Here is a 17,488-nt window from a genome sequence, read left to right on the forward strand (position 1 = left end):
CTGAGTTACTTTTATTGGTCTCGAAAAGGAGTGCTTTTCAGTTGTTGAATTTCTTGAATGACCCTTGATTGTGTTTTGGTGTTGTGCTTAATATTTATAAGGCCACTGTGTCTGTTGCCAACAGGTCCTTCTAATGAATGTGAAGGGGATATTCATCTGCGGAGGAGTACTGATTCATCGGTTTTGGGTGCTGACTGCTGCTCATTGTGTATTTGAAGGAGGACGATTTAAAGTCAAACTTGGTATGGAAAACTGCCCATTAAACTAGGTATATCTCCCACAATTGCCTAGGCTCTGAAGTGAAATGCACCTGTTACTGGGTGAAGTTCACACTTCTAGTTCTTAGAGAGAGTTGCGTTCATCATCTTTCTGTTGTCCAGTAATGTGGCTTAACCTTTGCTGTTTTTCCTCATACATGATGCCCCATCTCCTCTTCCTCATTTACATGCTGCCCCTTGGCAACAAATCCAAGGATAGGAGATAAGTTTCCACATATACACTGATGACACCCAGTTCTACCTGTCCATCTGCTCTGCTCTACTATCAGAATGCTTGTCCAACATCCTGCCTTGGATATGTGGCAAATTTTCCAGTTAAACATTGGGAAAACTAAAGCCAACATCTTAGTTTGCAGCTACAAACTCCATATCATTGTTCTCAATTCCCTACCCTTCCTGGCCAAACCTCAAATTGAACCAGACTGTTCGCAACCTTAGTGTTTTTTTTGACCCTGTGTTCAGCTTCTCATCATTTTCCTTCTCCATCATAATGGCTGCCTCTTTCAATCTCTAACATCAATCATCTCCACACCATCCCTAACCTGTTTGCTGATGAAATCCTCATCTAAACCTTTGTCACCTCCATAGAACCATAGAAAGGTTACAGCACAGAAGGAGGCCATTTGGCCCATCTTGTCCATGCCAGCCCAAGGACACCCAGGTGCCCTTTCTAATCCTACCTTCCTGCACCCAGCCCATAGCCCTGTAGCTTACAGCACTTTAGGTGCAGATCCAGGTACTTTTTAAACGAGTTCAAAGTTTCTGCCTCTACCACCAACCTGGGAAGCGAATTCCAGACATCCACTACCCTCTGTGTAAAAAAAAGTTCTTCCTCATGTCCCCACTACACCTTCTGCCACTTACCTTGAATCTATATCCCCTGGTTCTAGAATTCTCCATCAAGGGAAACAATTTTATCCTGTCCACTCTATCTATTCCCCTCATAATTTTGTACACCTCAATCAAGTCACCTCTCAGCCTTCTTCGTTCTAAGGAAAATAACCCCAACCTATCCAATTTCTCCTCGTAGCTACACTTTTCTAACCCTGGCAACATTGTTGTAAACCTCCTCTGCACTCTCTCCAGAGCTATTACGTCCTTCCTGTAATGTGGTGACCAGAACTGCACACAGTACTCCAGTTGTGGCCTCACCAGTGTTTTATACAATTCCAACATCATATCCTTACTTTTATATTCTATACCTCTGCCAATGAAGGAGAATATTCCATATGCCTTCTTTACAACCTTGTGTCCTTGAACTGCTGACTTCAGGGACTTGTGTACTTGTACGCCAAGATCTCGCACTTCATCTACCCCTCTTGGTATTTACCCATTTATTGTGTAATCCCTGTAACTGTTTGACCTCCCTAAATGTATGACCTCACACTTCTCTATGTTAAAATCCATCTGCCACTTTACTGCCCACTCCACCAACCCATCTATATCGTTTTGGAGATTATGGCTATCCTCTACACTATCCACTACTTGGCCAATCTTTGTGTCAGCAGCAAATTTCCCAATTGTGTCCCGCACGTTCACGTTCAAATCACTAATATATAACACAACACCGAGCCCTGTGGAACGCCACTTGAGACAACTTTCTATTTGCAAGGGCATCCAGTCTTGAATAGTCTCCTGTCCAGCCTCCCACCCTGCATGCTCTATAAACCTCCGCACATCCAAAACTCTGTTGCCTGTTGTCTGTCATTGCACCAAGTCCAGTGCATCCATCAGTCTTGTCCTTGATGATTTACTTGTGCTTCAGGTCTCTAACCTTTCCATAAAATTATCATCCTCTTGTTTATGTCCCTTCGTGGTCTAGTCCCCATCTCTGTCACCTTCTCCAGCCCAAAAACTCAACCATAGTTTTTATTTCCACAGAGTTTGGCCTCTTGTGCATCCTGCCCTCCACCACCCCCACCCCCCAAACCCATCATTGATGACCATGTCTTCAGCTGTTTAGGTCTTGTGCTTTGAAATTTGCTCACTAAAACCTCTCCCTCTCCACCTCCTTCTCTACCTCGAAAACCTTCACTAAAACCCACTTCTTTTGTTCGTCCATCTTGATATTTCCTTCTTTGCTGTGGTGTCTGATCACATGGCAATTTCCTATATACATTAAATATGGCATATAAATGTGTTTTTTTTTATTGTGCCTCTCACCGGATAAAGCCCACAATTCCTATTTCCTGGAGATGTCTGTCTCTCACTGACTAAGTGCATGTGTGAGCCAGAGGCTGTAATCTTTGTGTTAGGTCTCCACCTCACAGCGCTGCTCTGGGATTTCCTGGGTGCCCTGGTAGGTGTCAGAGTGAATTTTCCTTGCCATTATGACCTGGGAACATTCAGTTTCTAGGCACAACAAAGAGGAAATTGATGCAGAGACCTTTTCAGTTAGGCTTCCACCCCACAACATTGTCCTGGGATTTTCTAGAGTGAATCTGAACCTGTGCCGAGCATTAAAATAGCCGTGAGTTGAGATAGGACATTCCCAACCTCCCTCTTCATTTTCTTCTAACTTCACTTGTGGATGTTCAAAGGAAGGAGGCTCCATGAAAACTGCCAGCATGTTTAGAATTAGGACCCTCTCCAAGCTCTATGGTTTGTGTGGGTCCTAGGAGCAGTCCGAAGAAGCAGAGGCACAAGATCAGTACAAGTATTTACTGCCACCCTATGGCCAACCCCCATTCCTGACCTCAGAAGACCTTCAGACCTTGGAACCTTCTGTTTGCTGGTCTCCACTCCCAATAATGGTCCTGCAGCTGGGTTTCTGGTGACAGGATACACCCAGGTTATACAAAATGGACCGCCCTGCTCCATTCAGCACATTGTACAAATTGGCACACTGGAGAGGAAAGTTGTCCTTGTAGCAGAGCTTTTCTGTTTACTTCCACGTGCCTCCACAGTCCCTGAAAAAGATAGCAGTCTATCAATGATACTTGTTGCTTGTATGGCACAAAATATTTGACTTTATGCTCATCTACATTTCAGGTGAGCATAACCGAACAGTCAATGAAAACACTGAGGACACTATTCCAATAAGCACTGTGTACATCCACCCTAACTTCAGTTATGCAAAGATGGACAGTGACATTGCTCTCCTCCAACTAGCTGAAGCTGCCATCTTCAGTAATTACATTATACCAGTGTGCCTGCCCACTAAAAAGATGGCAGAGATAAAGCTACTTGTTCCAGGTAAAGAAGTGTTGGTTTCAGGATGGGGCGCTATGGATGAAAGTGATCATAACATCCGCCCTAGTACTCTATTATTCATCAATATCAAATTGACCTCCCACAAGACGTGTAAGAAGTCCTTAGGCAACAAACTCACAAGCAACATGATTTGTGCAGGAACCCCAAGTTCTGGAAGAGATGCCTGCAAAGGAGACAGTGGTGGACCTATGGTCACTTTATTGAATGGCACGTGGTTTCTACTGGGGCTGGTCAGCTGGGGAGAAGGCTGTGGTCGCTACCAAACATTTGGTGTTTACACAAAAGTGGCCAATTACATAGACTGGATATATTCACTGACTAATAACTAACTTTGTCCAAATCAACTTTATACTAAGCTAATTGATCTGAAGCAGAAATTGACCATTCTGATGACATTCCAATGTGCCTTAAATTGCATTAAATTAGATTGGAGATCTATTTCAAGCTTAGTTAGGCGTGAGATGCTATATATATTGCACTAATTTGGTGACAACGTACCATTTGACTTATACTCAAATACAGCTTGTGCATAATGTCTTATGGTAATTGATTACAATGATCTGTAACTCAGTCTTACCTTAAAAGAAAACAGGTAGTCAGTCACTGCTATATCCATTTTATCCTGGTTGCCTTCTCAGCATTATAAGTGTGTTCTACTCTTCTGTGCAACAAGTGGGTTTCTCCTCTATATTACAAAATGTATGTATGTTAAAAGCAGTGAAATCCTGATTGAATCATTTGAATGTATCAGTTTTTCAGATGACTGTACTCAGCACTCTGATAATATGGTGCCACAATACACAGACACCAAAATAGTGATTATGTAGACAAATGTGGCTCGGTGTCATATTTTGTTTTATAATGCTCCTGTGAAGTGTCTTGGGATGTTTTATTAAATTAAAAGCACAATACAAATACAAGTTGCTGTGGCAGTAAATGGCTTTGTGCCTTTAACTGTCCATTATTGAGTTGTTAATGTTAGCTCTGCCTGTGAGATAAAGGCTCCTATAGGCAAGCCCCAAAATGGAGAGAAGGAAAACAACAAACTTTATCATATTAACAAGAGCTGTCATGCAAGAAAGGATTTGACAAGAGTGCAGGAACTGTGCATATTTCAGGAAGGCAAATTTTGTTTCTAAAATGGAGGAATAAAGAATCTGAAGGTTTAACAGAGCCAGGCATACAAAGGTTAAACAGGATACAGCATGTAAAGATAGGGTTGCCAACTGTGATTAAAAGTACTCTTGGAGCACGTGACTTCTCCCCACACCTCAACCATTAGTTGGCTGACACATCCACCTTTGTGATGCGCTGCTTTCCGACGCCAACTGGAAAGCAAAAAGGCTCATTACCCAATGACTGTCAGCCAAACACTTTTTCCCCCTATTTTCAATATTTTTATATCTGGTAAAGAGAAATGTTCAAAGAATAGTACAAAAAAAAATCTTTTTTAATGTCGTGATGATTTTTCTCCAGGGTTGCACACAGCAGTGTCCTGGAGATTGATCTTTAATTCCTAGAGACTGCAGGCCAATCCTGGAAGGTTGACAACTCTATGTAAAGGTTAAATAAGATTGGACATGTAGTGGTTAAACCAGGTCGGACATGAAAAGGTTAAGCAGGACCCTGATGCCTGACGGCTGAATGGGCTGCCCTTCAAAGGAATTTCTGAAAGTATCATGCAATGTTAGCTCTGACAATGATTCTTTCAAATCTACAGAATAATAAATCTTTATTCTACACTCTTGACCTTGGTATGTTGTTCTATTTTCTGCTTATCGCAAATTGCAAAGAGGATGAAAGTGTGAGCTGTCAAAGATGTCAGGATCTCCTTTGATGAGTGAGTCACATTGTGGATGGACACCTATCATGTGCAGAGCCAGGAGCTACAAGACTGATTGGCCACTGAAGATAAAATATGCATTTCTGTCACTGAGGAGATAAACACTTCCTGTTTCCCACCATAAAACCTATTCACACAAGTACTTTCTATTAAAGTTGAGCAGAGTGACACCACAGATACCAGCCATAATGGAGATAACTGGGTAATTCTTCCATCAACCATGCCGTGAGACCACACTGGTGTAAATACCAGGGATTGGTTTCATACACCAAGTTTATTTTAGTTAGCTACTCTCTACTCATTGCAATTTGTTGGAGAAATTATATGGCTTTTATTGGAAGACTCTACAGCAGTTTTGGCCACAAGTACAGTTTTCTGTAGCTCGCGGAGACTCTGCTTAATTCATTGTCATTTACTTTTAAGTCCTGCTGCACCTCAAACTCTTTGGTTGATCTCATGGTGTCACAACTCACTTTGTTTCGTTAATTGCTTCATTTTCCTTGAAGGGACATAGTTCAACTTGAATCAAGAACAAAGTTAGCTGGAGTTTTGCAATAATTTGCTCCCCTGAGACTAAAGGAAGCTCCTCTTCCTCTGGCTATGGTATTATGGAGAAGGCCTATCAAGCTTGATGGGTGCATAGTAACTTGAAGAGTTATTTCAAATGCAAAAATAAGAGATCTCCCTTGTAAGATGGAGATGAGGATTTGTTTATTTCTCAGGGTCCCGAGTCTGTGGATTTCTCTTCCCTGGAGAGTGGTGGAGGCTGGGTCACTGAATTTATTCAAGGCAGAATTAGATAGATTTTTAATAGACAAGGGAGTCAAGGGTTGTGAGGGACAGATAGGGAATGTGGAGTTGAGACCACAATCAGATTGGTCACCATCTTGTCGAATAGCGGAGCAGGCGCGAAGGGCCAAATGGCCAACTCCTGCTCCTAAGTCCAATGTTACATGGTGAGTTCCTTGTGTGATTGTTAAAACAGTTGCCATGGACAGATGGGTGTATTGTGTGTTAATGCACCATATTTTCATGAGGAGTACCTTGTGTGATTATCATCACTTCATCTGTCCATGGTGAGTGCAATGCATAATTATTAACATGCCGTCTCTCCATGGTGAATGGCTCATGTAATTAACACACTATGTGTATGAGGTTAATATGAAATGTCAGCTTGACTTTGTGTTAGGATTGGTTTCACTGAAATATCAACCCCAGTTTTTCTTTTACCCAGTGACGAGAAGAGTCATGGACATATGTTGTTCTATCTTTAGTAAATATTTAGCTAACCAAACAGAACACAAGATGATAATTAACTTATTCCAAATATTGACTGACTCAATTCAGCATGTACAAAAGAAATAGCTTGTTTTGGATGCAAAAACATCACTTCCTGTGCTGACCTCCATGTTATTGTTCACTGTTTCCTTTTCACAGGTACTGTTTCCCTCCCTTTCAAATCTGCTGCCATCATCCTCTTCAAAAACCCATACCCTCAAAAATCTCTGTCCTTGCAACTTACCACTCCTCCCTCTAAATTCCCTTTCTCTCAAAAGTCCTTTGTTGCCTCCCAGATTTGTGTGCACCTTTCCTGCAACTTAGGTTTGAACCCCTTCAAATAGGTTTCTGCCCCTGCCACACTACTGAAATGATTCGAAGCAGTCACAAATGACATCCTCTGAGACTCTGACCATAGTGAACTATCCCTCCTTCAATAGCACTCCTCCATAGTCTATCTGGGTCCATTGCCTACACCTGGTTCTATTCCTATCTGTCCAATCACAGCCAGAGAATTTCCTACAATAGTTTCTCTTCCTACTCCTATGCTATTACTTCTAGAGTTCCCCAAGGATCAATCCTTGGTCCCTTCCTATTTGTATTAAAACACGCTGCCCCTTGGCATCATCATCCAAAATCTTAATACCAGAATCCATATGTACCCTGACAACACCTCACTTTATCTTACCACCACATCTCTTGACCCTCCATTGTCTCTGATTTGTCATGTTACTTGTCTGACATCCAGTACTGGTTGAGGAAGTTATTCCTCCAGTTAAATATTGGAAAGATCGAAGCCATTGGGTTGCATTTAATGACTGTGGTAGTGGCCTTGTCCACTGGCCAGAAAGCTGCGCCATTTCTGGGAGCCCCACCAGGATTAAATGCCTATTGGGCAGTTACCTGCCTGCCACAGGGTTCCTCCAAGAGATTCCAGTCTACCAGAGGGTTGCCAGTGCCACTGGGAGTGGTGGCCACTGCTGGAACTGCAGGAGGCCCTGAGGAGAGGCGTTTGGGCTCATGGGCCAATCAGGCAAGCCTCAGTGAGAAGAGGCGGGGGCTGGAGCTGGTGCTCAGTGTGGACGATAGGCAGTAGTCTCTATGTGAGGCAGCCTTGCCATGGGTAGGATCCTTCATGGGGCAGAGGATGCCCAATCAAGACAGCACCCTGCCTCCTAACCCCTTGGTGGCCACCCACATGGCTTAGGCACCTCCACAACATTGGTAATGGGATGAGACCCTAAAGTGAGCCTTAACTGCTATTAAGGGCCTCAATTGCCCCCTGGGCAGGAAAGCTGACCTCGAACCTCCCTGCCCCTTACTTAATTGAGGGTAGGTGGGAAGATGACAGACTCTCCATCCCACCTCACAGATGGGATGGGGGCTTTTATTCCACCCATTGCTTTCAGTCCCCACCACAGCTCCATTCCCCAACCACCGACAACATCCCTTTTTCTAGCTACTGCCTTATGCTGAACTGGCCTGTTCATAATATCGCCCATCTCTGCCCCTGCCTCAGCTCATCAAATGAAAATTAAATTTAATTCTGATGTTAGCCCAAAGACAGATCTTTGTATTATGATTCTAAAACGAGTGAGGTTGGCACCAAATCAGAATTCAACATGCAACATACTGACAGCTCATCACTCAGTAACAATTGGCACTTAAGGGTTGTAAATAGCCTTGGGGAGTTAGTGCAGCCACAGAGGGAATAATACTGAGTATCCATCCTGACTTGGAACTTTATCCCTGTCCCTTCACTGTCACTGGGTCAAAGTCTTGGAACTCCCTCCTTAACAGCACTGTGGCTGTACCTACGCCACATGGACTCCAGCGGTTTAAGAAGGCAGCTCACCACCAACTTCCCAAGGGAAATTAGGGAAGGGTAATAAATGCTGGCCCAGCCAGCAATGTCCACATCTCATGAAAGAATAAATCATTTGTGGCTAGCAAAGAGATCTGTGCAATTATAGTGGATAGTCAGATACAAAAGAAAAGCCTTTCTCGGGTTTGAAATGCCAACCAGAGGCCATGGGTAATGTTCATTTGTCCTTCAACTTGGTGTAAAGCTGAAAGGATGCAATATTGCCCCTTCTTACAACTATTGACAATCAGCCTTTCCACTGTCCCCCTCCCCAAGTTATCATTCAGCTGATCATTCTCCACTTTTTTTGCTCTCATTACAATTTATGAACATATAAAGTTGACGGGCAAGGAAAGACCAGCCAGAGCAACATGACTAGACACTTCCAACCCCTACAGTAGATAGTGTCAGCAATATCTTGAATGGGTGGTGGAAGCATGGGGACAGGGAGGAAAGACATCACAGCTGAGCCTTATCCTGACACTGCAGCGTGATTACGAACAGAACCCAGGCTAACTTTTCCCTAATTTGGGCTGAGAGAGACTGCAGAACCTTAATCAATGGATCCTATCAGCTAACTCAACTGGAGACCAGGGATTAAACCTGAGGCACACTGAGCCATCAGCCATCTTGTTGTGGTTTCATTGACGCTTGCATCTGCTGAACATCCACTGAGAAAAATATAGGACTTCCAAAGTATTGATTCACTGAGTCAATATTTGGAGTAAGTTAGTTATCAACTTGTGTTTTGTTTTAATCAATTGGAATTTAGCAGATGGACGGGGCAAGGTAAGTACAAAACTTTCTTAATGATTGAATCAAAGATTAAACTTAGCTATGAAATTATCCTAATATATGGAATCAAGTTGCATTGTTTCATTAAATGCAGTGGATTTATGATTTCAATTTACAGATATTTAAACAAACAAAATAGTTTTTTTTAACAGAAGGGAGGTGCACTCATCTGCGAGTCTTTCCTATTTTAGAGTTTACTTGATTAACGTCTCGCAGCAGAAACTGGGAAGTTAAAAAAATTTCCATTTTAAAGAGGGAATTTCAACACCAAATGACCAGATACAAAATATTCTAACTTATTCTATGCCTGTTTCTAAGGTTTGACCTATTTTAGTTGTGACATTGTGGTGATCGTGTGACTGAGATGCTAGCTTTAGGGAGCTTCAGGGCTGTTTATTGATACAGCCATTCTGACAGTATATGTGTCTGACAGTACCCGTTTGTATTCCTGGATTGACAACTCCATCAAATCACTTTCCCCACCATTTAAACAGTTGTCTGAGGTTGGGGAGTCGTAGATATCCATGGAGGGGTGTGCTCTGTGCTCCGAATGGATATACTTAGCTTTGTCACCTCCGTGAACAGACAGGTGCCAATAATGTGAACCCTTTTTGTTTGCTTCCAGTTGGGTCCTAAGGGGAATGTTTTCTCATTAAACACCTCGCAGAATTGGAGGACTTGATGAGCAATACTGACCCTTTGGATCAGAAAACTTAATTAGTGTTTGTAGAGGTGACATGTAGAGAATCATTTAAAATTGCAGTTCAGGAAGGATTTGCATTTTTTTAGCAATTTTCACATCTTTAGGATATCCCAAGGTGCTCATGTCAGCCATGGCTCAGTTAACAGCGCTCTTGCTTCTTAGTCAGAAGGTGGTGGATTCAAGCCTGAGGGCAGGTTCGTCCCAGATTTGCACTAAGCTGCAATGGTGGCTTTTCACATCACATTGTCCCAAACCTGCTGCATTAATTATGCAATCCCGGGAAACATGCTGTTTCCATGGCAGGCAGGGTCTCATTTGCCCGCCACGCCATCACCTCGCTGCTTTATCAAGCTAGGCGCCATGTTTTAAGTCCAGCCACGCCCGCACCTCTCAGTGCTTCCAGTCCAGGACTGATTCAAAGAGGACAAGACCCTGAAAGGGAAAAAGACTGCAGCCCCCAGGGTCAATGACACGTCCCTAAAGCACCTATGGATGCGATGCAGGCTCGCTGTGATGTCCTCCACCCAGCTCTGGCCACAGGATGGGCAGCAACCTCACTAATCTAGCTTGGGCAGTGGTGACAGTGGTGGTCAGCGCCAACACCCTGTAAAAGAAGGCAGCCACCCAGTACCACAAAAGGATGAATGATCTCCTCTGGTATGTCACTCTTCTCATCACTCTCAACTCACACACTCACAAACCCAGCACACATCCACAAGGCCCTCATTCACTGCAAGTTCGAGGGACATCACCATTCATTCTCTCACACACACTGTCATTGTCCTCATCTTGTCCATGGGACCACTCACCACCCACACAAGCCAGGCATACTTATCATCAGGTCCGGCAGGCATTCTCCTTACAGGAGGTACCCTCCCTGAAGTCTCATCATAGTGCTCACCCACATCCTACAACAGCGCAGAGACACGCACCTCGGTAGGACCTAACTTTAGAGTAGCCTCAGGATCACAATCTCGTGAGCACATCCCACTGTCTAATCCAAGGCACACAGCGGCAGGGATTTCCCAGGTGTCCAGCACTCGGAAGACTGCTGGAGGCCAGGAATTTGCTAAGTCCAAGTCAGATGATGAGCCTCTGGACTTGGTCTTGTCACAGTTGCTTTGCCAATCAAGGTTATCACAGACAGGGTGAAGCAGTCAACAGGTTGCCTCCACCTCCGCAGTGTATGTCTGGGGAGCACCAAGACGTAGCGGCAGGGTTAGGATAGTTAAGATGTAACTCTTTTGAGTACAAACACGTTTCCGTCTGTTCCTATTCAGATGAAGTTACATTGTTTCATAGTTTGCCATTGTGAGATTTGAACTCTTGATCTTGGGGTTACAAGCCCAGTACCATAACCACTTGGCACAGTGTGGGCACGGGTGTTAATCACCTGTACATAATGTACATATTGTTCACTATTGTCAATAAACTCCCAAGAATGTCTCCCTTCCTATCGAACCTTGAGAGTGATGAGCTCTTGTTCTGATGAGCAGCATTCACGTCACTCAGATGTGAAACCTTACTGCACAAGATAAAGGTAGATGTCTCAGTCCAGGATCTCTACCTGTGCTTTGTGCAGCCTTCAGACCAAAGTGATGGTCTGGCCTCACACTGCCTGGACACATTACTGATGCCTGCACCTCGATGGTGCTTGTCATTGCTGTCAGAATGTCGTAGGCAGACGACACAGATTTCCATCATTCTCTCTGTGTGCTCTCAGCACCTTTAAGGTGGGGCTGGCCCCCACCTCTTAAGCATCTGTGACCAGTGACACTGTGCTCCTGAAGGGCTCAGGTGCTGAAGGTGGACAAAGGATCAGGTGCTTTCAAAGATTCATGGCAGCGTCCCTATGATATTTCCCTGATCATACAGTGCAAGCAAGCTGCCCTCAGCCAGACAGGAGTCAGACATTCTCAGGGGCTATGTGAATATCTATGGAGTATCCTCACTGCATGTTGTCATCATCCTCCTGTAATCAAGTGACTATTAGGGTCTCCAGCGCGTGTCTATGACAGGAGCATTATCACAGAGGGTATGTGCGCTGCCATAAGCCAGACTGGAGTCAAATGTTCACAGATGCAATGTGAGTATCTTATGGTGTCTCCTCACTGCATGTTGTCATCATCCTCCACAAATCTAGCAGCTATGAGGGCCTCCGGAGCGCGCTTGCCTCGTCTGGCCAGTGCAAGGGCCTCATTGCTGTCATCGTCACCTCTGAGGACCCCCTCACACTCATCACCACTATTGGAGAAGACCTCCAGCTCCTGTATCTCCTCCTCAGCCAGCTCCTCTCCCCATTGCAGCACCAGGTTGTAAAGGGCACAGCAGACGACGATGATGCGTGACACCCTCTGTGGACTGTATTGCAGAGCTCCACCAGTGCGATCCAGGCACCAGAACCTCGTCTTCAGCATCCCGATGGTTTGCTCCACCAAGTTGAGAGTTGCATCATCTGCAGTCTGAGGCCGCCACACGGGTGTCATTATCCACATCCTCTGCGGGTAGCCCTTGTCCCTGAGGAGCCAACCTGCAGCCGCTGTGGACCCTGTACGACATCAGGGATCTTTGACCTACTGAGAATGTAGGAGTCGTGCATACTCCCTGGAAACCATGCGTACACCTGCAGGATGTGTTTGTGGTGGTTACACACCAGCTGCACATTCAGCAAATGGAAGCCCTTGCTTGTTGCGACAGAGATCCGAGCACCACATGAATGCAGTCGATGACACCCTGCACTGTGGGAAACCCGAGATCTGGGCAAATCCAATTACTCGTGCATCCTGGCTCTCCAGGTCTTGTTGTGTGCCCTCATGAAGATGGCATCTGTGACCTCATGGATGCATTTATGGATGGAGGTTTGTGAGATCCCACAGAGGTCACCTCTGGAGCCCTGAAAGCAACCACTGGTATAGAAATTGAGAACCACTGTCACTTTCACAGCTACTGGCATGTCCACATGGTGCCAAATCTTACAGTGGTTGGCAGATGTGACAGATCAGTTCCCTAGAAATGCACAATCTTTGGATACACTGGTTCTCCATCATCTGCAAGAATGAAGGACGGTGTTGACCTGTGACGGTTCACTGTGGGTCTTCGGTGGCATGTGCGGGAGCCCCAGCTGGCCCTTCTTCCACAGGGTGCTGTTTCTCCCTCTGCGCAACCAGGTGCCTCAGTTGCTTTCTTCTCTGTAATCTTCGCTGTCTGTAAGCCATGAGGCATACAGCTAGGTTACCAGGCTCCATGATCCTGATGTACTCCTCCTGCAGGATGATAGAGAGAGAGAGATGTGTGGGTTAGCATGGGTGTATGAAGAACATGTCTTGGTCAAATCCGAAGGCCCCTTAACTCATCCTGGAGAGCGCTGGCAACCACCTGGATGGCCAGAGAATAGTGCACTGCATGGCTGCCCAAAACCTCACCTTCCACTGCCACACTCCACTTGACCAATTGGTAGCAGCTTTGCCCACTGGACTGCACGCTGTGCTCTCAGCTCAGGTGCAGGCATTCTCCTAACCCACACTGCAAGGCTGCACTGTTAGCTTGAACCACGGGGGAGACTGGTCCAAACCGGGATGCTGACATTGCAAGGAGCTGTGAGCATCTCCACCAGTGACTGCTCCATGGCCAGCTTTAGCGAGGAGAATGTACAACATGCCCGGTTGTCCAACAGTTCTCCAGTCCACTAAAATGCTTGTTAGTTTGCAGTCTGTGCCGGAGGGGTGAAAAGCTCTGGAGCACTTGGTGGCACTTTCAGGCCTCTGCATTGCTTGAGTGGGCAGATAAGCTAGAGACTCCACTGCAATCATATCAGTGTGGCTGCACCTGAACTGTCTCAGCTGCGGAGGAATGGTCACTTTATACAGGGTTTCTCTAATGCGTGGCTGATTCCCTTGCCCAGTGCCACCCACAACCCCCCCCCCCACCACCCCCCCTCCAAGCTTGCACATGCTTGTGCTCTACCTTCAACTGCAGGGCAGTCTTTGCCCCTCTCAACACACCTCAACACTGAAGTCCAAAGTGTGAACGCTTTGCAACATTACTGTGCACTCACCTCCAAGCTCCCCTCAAAGTGCAGCCTGCCAAATGCACACGTTTTATATGCTGTTGTGAAACACATCAGCATCCAATCATGCCAATGTGGGCGGATGATCCAGCTGGGAGGAATGAGTTTGGCGGGCTAGCCTTATAATGATATGCTGATGTATTAGAATGAGGTTCCTGACATTCGATGGTGGGAAACACGCCCGCCATCAATAGGCTGAGCAGACGGTCGCAAACTGGTTTCACAATGTCGTGAAACGGATTTTTGGCCTCCTCATCATATTGTTCACTCATGTCACTGAACACGCCCACTGCCAGCGGGCACGGACGATTCCGCCCAGAGACTTATGTAATGGTGGTTGACGGAGATGCCGCCTCTTGGATGAGACCTTAAACCAAGGCCGTGTCTGCCCTCTCAGGCAGATCAAATCAAGATTCCATGGCACTATTTCAAAGAACAGGGGTCTTCTTGCCGACGTCCTGGCCAATTCCTTAAACATGAGCCCAACTGAATATCAGCCTAGATTCTGTGTTGTGTGTTGGATCTTGTACCTATGGCTGTCCGACTCTTAAGTGAGAGTACTGCCACTCAGACAAGCTGACACATAGGAAAAGAGACTTTGGGCCAATTGTACATGTGCCACTGTGAGCTCCTCAACTAGGAATGGCTAATACTATTTCAGGACCCTGACCCCGAAGCTTTATATATTTTTTCTTCTTAAATACTTAATGCAATTCGCTTTTGAACAATGTTATAAATCAATACAGAGCTCAAATTCCACTCCCATGAACAGGTGACTCAGGTGTCTTTTTGCTGCAGAGGTTTGGACCATTGGGATCTAAGAACATTAGAAATAGGAGCAAGAATAGGCCATTCAGTCCTTCAAGCTTGCTCTGCCATTCAATAAGATCATTGCTAATCTGAATCACGATCTCAACTCCACTTCCTGCCTGTCCCCCAATTCCCTCAGCTCCCTTGTCAATGAAAAATCTGGAATATGAAAAATATGAATATATTCAATAACCCAGCCTCCATACTCACTGGGGAAGAGAATTCCATGGATTAACGACCTTCTGAGAGAAGAGATTTGGCTTCATCTCCAGCTTAAATGGGACACCACTTATTTTGAAACAGTGAGGTTATCCATTTTATTGGCAAAAACAGGAAGGCAGATTATTATCTGAATGGCTATAAATTGAGAGAGGGGAATGTGCAACGGGACCTGGGTGTCCTTGTACACCAGTCACTGAAGGTAAGCATTCAGGTGCAGCAGGCAGTAAAGAAGGCAAATGGTATGTTGGCCTTCATAGCCTGATGATTCGAGTACTGGAACAGGGATGTCTTGCTGCAATTGTACAGTGCCTTGGTGAGACCACACCTGGAATATTGTGTGCAGTTTTGGTCTCCTTATCTGAGGAAGGATGTACTTGCTATCGAGGGAGTGCAGCGAAGGTTAACCTGACTGATTCCTGGGATGGCAGGACTGACATATGAGGAGAGATTGAGTCGATTAGGATTATATTCGCTGGAATTCAGAAGAATGAGGTGGGATCTCATAGAAACCTATAAAATTCTAACAGGACTAGACAGGGTAGATGCAGGAAGGATGTTCCCGATGGTGGGGGAGTCCAGATCCAGGGGTCACAGTCTGAGGATATGGGGTAGACCATTTAGGACTGAGATGAGGAGAAATTTCTTCACCCAGGTGAGCCTGTGGAATTCGTTACCACAGAAAGTAGTTGAGATCAAAACATTGTATGCTTTCAAGAAGGAGTTAGATATAGCTCTTGGGGCAAAAGGGGTCAAAGGGTATGGGGAGAAAGCGGGACCAGGCTATTGAATTGGATACAAAACAAAAACAGAATTACCTGGAAAAACTCAGCAGGTCTGGCAGCATCGGCGGAGAAGAAAAGAGTTGACGTTTCGAGTCCTCATGACCTTTCATGAGGACTCGAAACATCAACTCTTTTCTTCTCCGCCGATGCTGCCAGACCTGCTGAGTTTTTCCAGGTAATTCTGTCTTTGTTTTGGATTTCCAGCATCCGCAGTTTTTTTTTTGTTTTTATCTCTGTATTGAATTGGATGATCAGCCATGATCATAATGAATGGTGGAGCAGGCTCGAAGGGCCGAATGGCCTACTCTTGCTCCTAGTTTCTATGTTTCTATGTGCCTATTATTTCTAGATTCCCCCAAAGGAGGAAACATCCTCCGAGCATCTGCCAGGCAAGGCCCCTCAAAATCTTACATGTTTCAATATGATCACCTCTCATACTTATAAACTGAAATGATTATCAACACAACCTGCTCAACCTTTCTTCATAAGAGATCCCTTTCATCCCAGGCGTCAATCTAATGAACATTCTCTGAACTGCCTCCAATATATACCTCTTTAAATAAGGAGAGTAAAACTGTTCACAGTACTCTGGGTGTGGTCTCACCAATGCCCTGTACAGCTGTAGCACTTCCCTACATTTTTACTCCATCCTCTTGGCAATAAATGCCAACATTCCATTTCCCTTCGAAATAACTTGCTGCACCTGCCTACTTTTAGTGATTCATGTACAGATCTCTCTCTGCAGTCTCTTTCTATCTTACTTTCACTTTCCGTGAGCTTTCTTGTCGGTCACTATGGAAGTACAGCAGGAGTGTGCTGATTTATTACAGAAGCCTTAATTGAGCGTTCATTTGGGTGTTGAGCTGCCTTGGGAATTCTAACATATTGCACTCCTGCCGCAAGGCCAATCCTTTGTGCTTGCACAAAGTAAAATCCTGTGGCCACACAACAACCATGTGTAGGTTTTAAAGCCCTACTTTCAGATCTTGTGCTGAGTTGGATTTAGGGGCAGTTATTTTCTTCCTTTGCATTGCACCTCTGTTTGCCCACTTTTTTAGTATTAGATTTATTTTGTTCAGTTTTTTTGTTGTTTTGAATTAGGGTATTCACTCTACCATTAAAAATAGTTTGCCTTAAGTCGGCAACAGCACTCGATCGATAGAATGGGCATTCTTTTGGAGTTTCCCATTGCCCTCAGAGATGGAGGATGGAGAGGGGTGAGAAATACAAAGAGCAGTAGCAAGTACACCACCTGGTTTCTATTCAATGGATTCATTTATAGAGTGTTGGCATCTCTGGCAAAACAGCATTTATTGCCCATCCCTAAAGGCCCTTGAGTTCATTCCATCGTGTCAATGTCTTGAGAGCTGGTGCATTTCTCTGGTCTGCAAATGCTCTCTGCTACTCTGGACTTCCTTGGTCTGCAATCTTAAAGTGATTGATGTCACATTGACTGCTTTCTGAGGCCTATGTTTTCCAAATTCAGAGTACTGGAACAAGTAGCATGCAAGTGGATAGTGGGGAAGTCTTTAATTGCTCTGCCTACCAACAAGGTTTACTGCGAGGCTGAAAGACATATCATTCATGAATATGGATTGCATTATGCCAATGTTAGAGAGAGAAAAGAGGACTCT

The 17,488-nt window shown here is 45.0% G+C and overlaps 1 protein-coding gene across 1 annotated transcript in view; it reads left to right on the forward strand.

Annotated features, from left to right (window-relative positions):
- LOC121272984 (vitamin K-dependent protein C-like) overlaps positions 1-4,064 on the forward strand; it is a 35,728-nt gene extending 31,664 nt beyond the window's left edge. Inside the window, exons 4-5 of the mRNA XM_041179909.1 lie at positions 125-242; positions 3,270-4,064. Of these exons, the coding sequence (XP_041035843.1) occupies positions 125-242; positions 3,270-3,820 (669 nt within the window). The 3' untranslated portion in view covers positions 3,821-4,064. The remainder of the gene's footprint in view (positions 1-124; positions 243-3,269) is intronic.
- Positions 4,065-17,488: the final 13,424 nt, after the last annotated feature.

Source organism: Carcharodon carcharias, chromosome 2 (assembly GCF_017639515.1).
Source record: "Carcharodon carcharias isolate sCarCar2 chromosome 2, sCarCar2.pri, whole genome shotgun sequence".
Taxonomy (NCBI): domain Eukaryota; kingdom Metazoa; phylum Chordata; class Chondrichthyes; order Lamniformes; family Lamnidae; genus Carcharodon; species Carcharodon carcharias.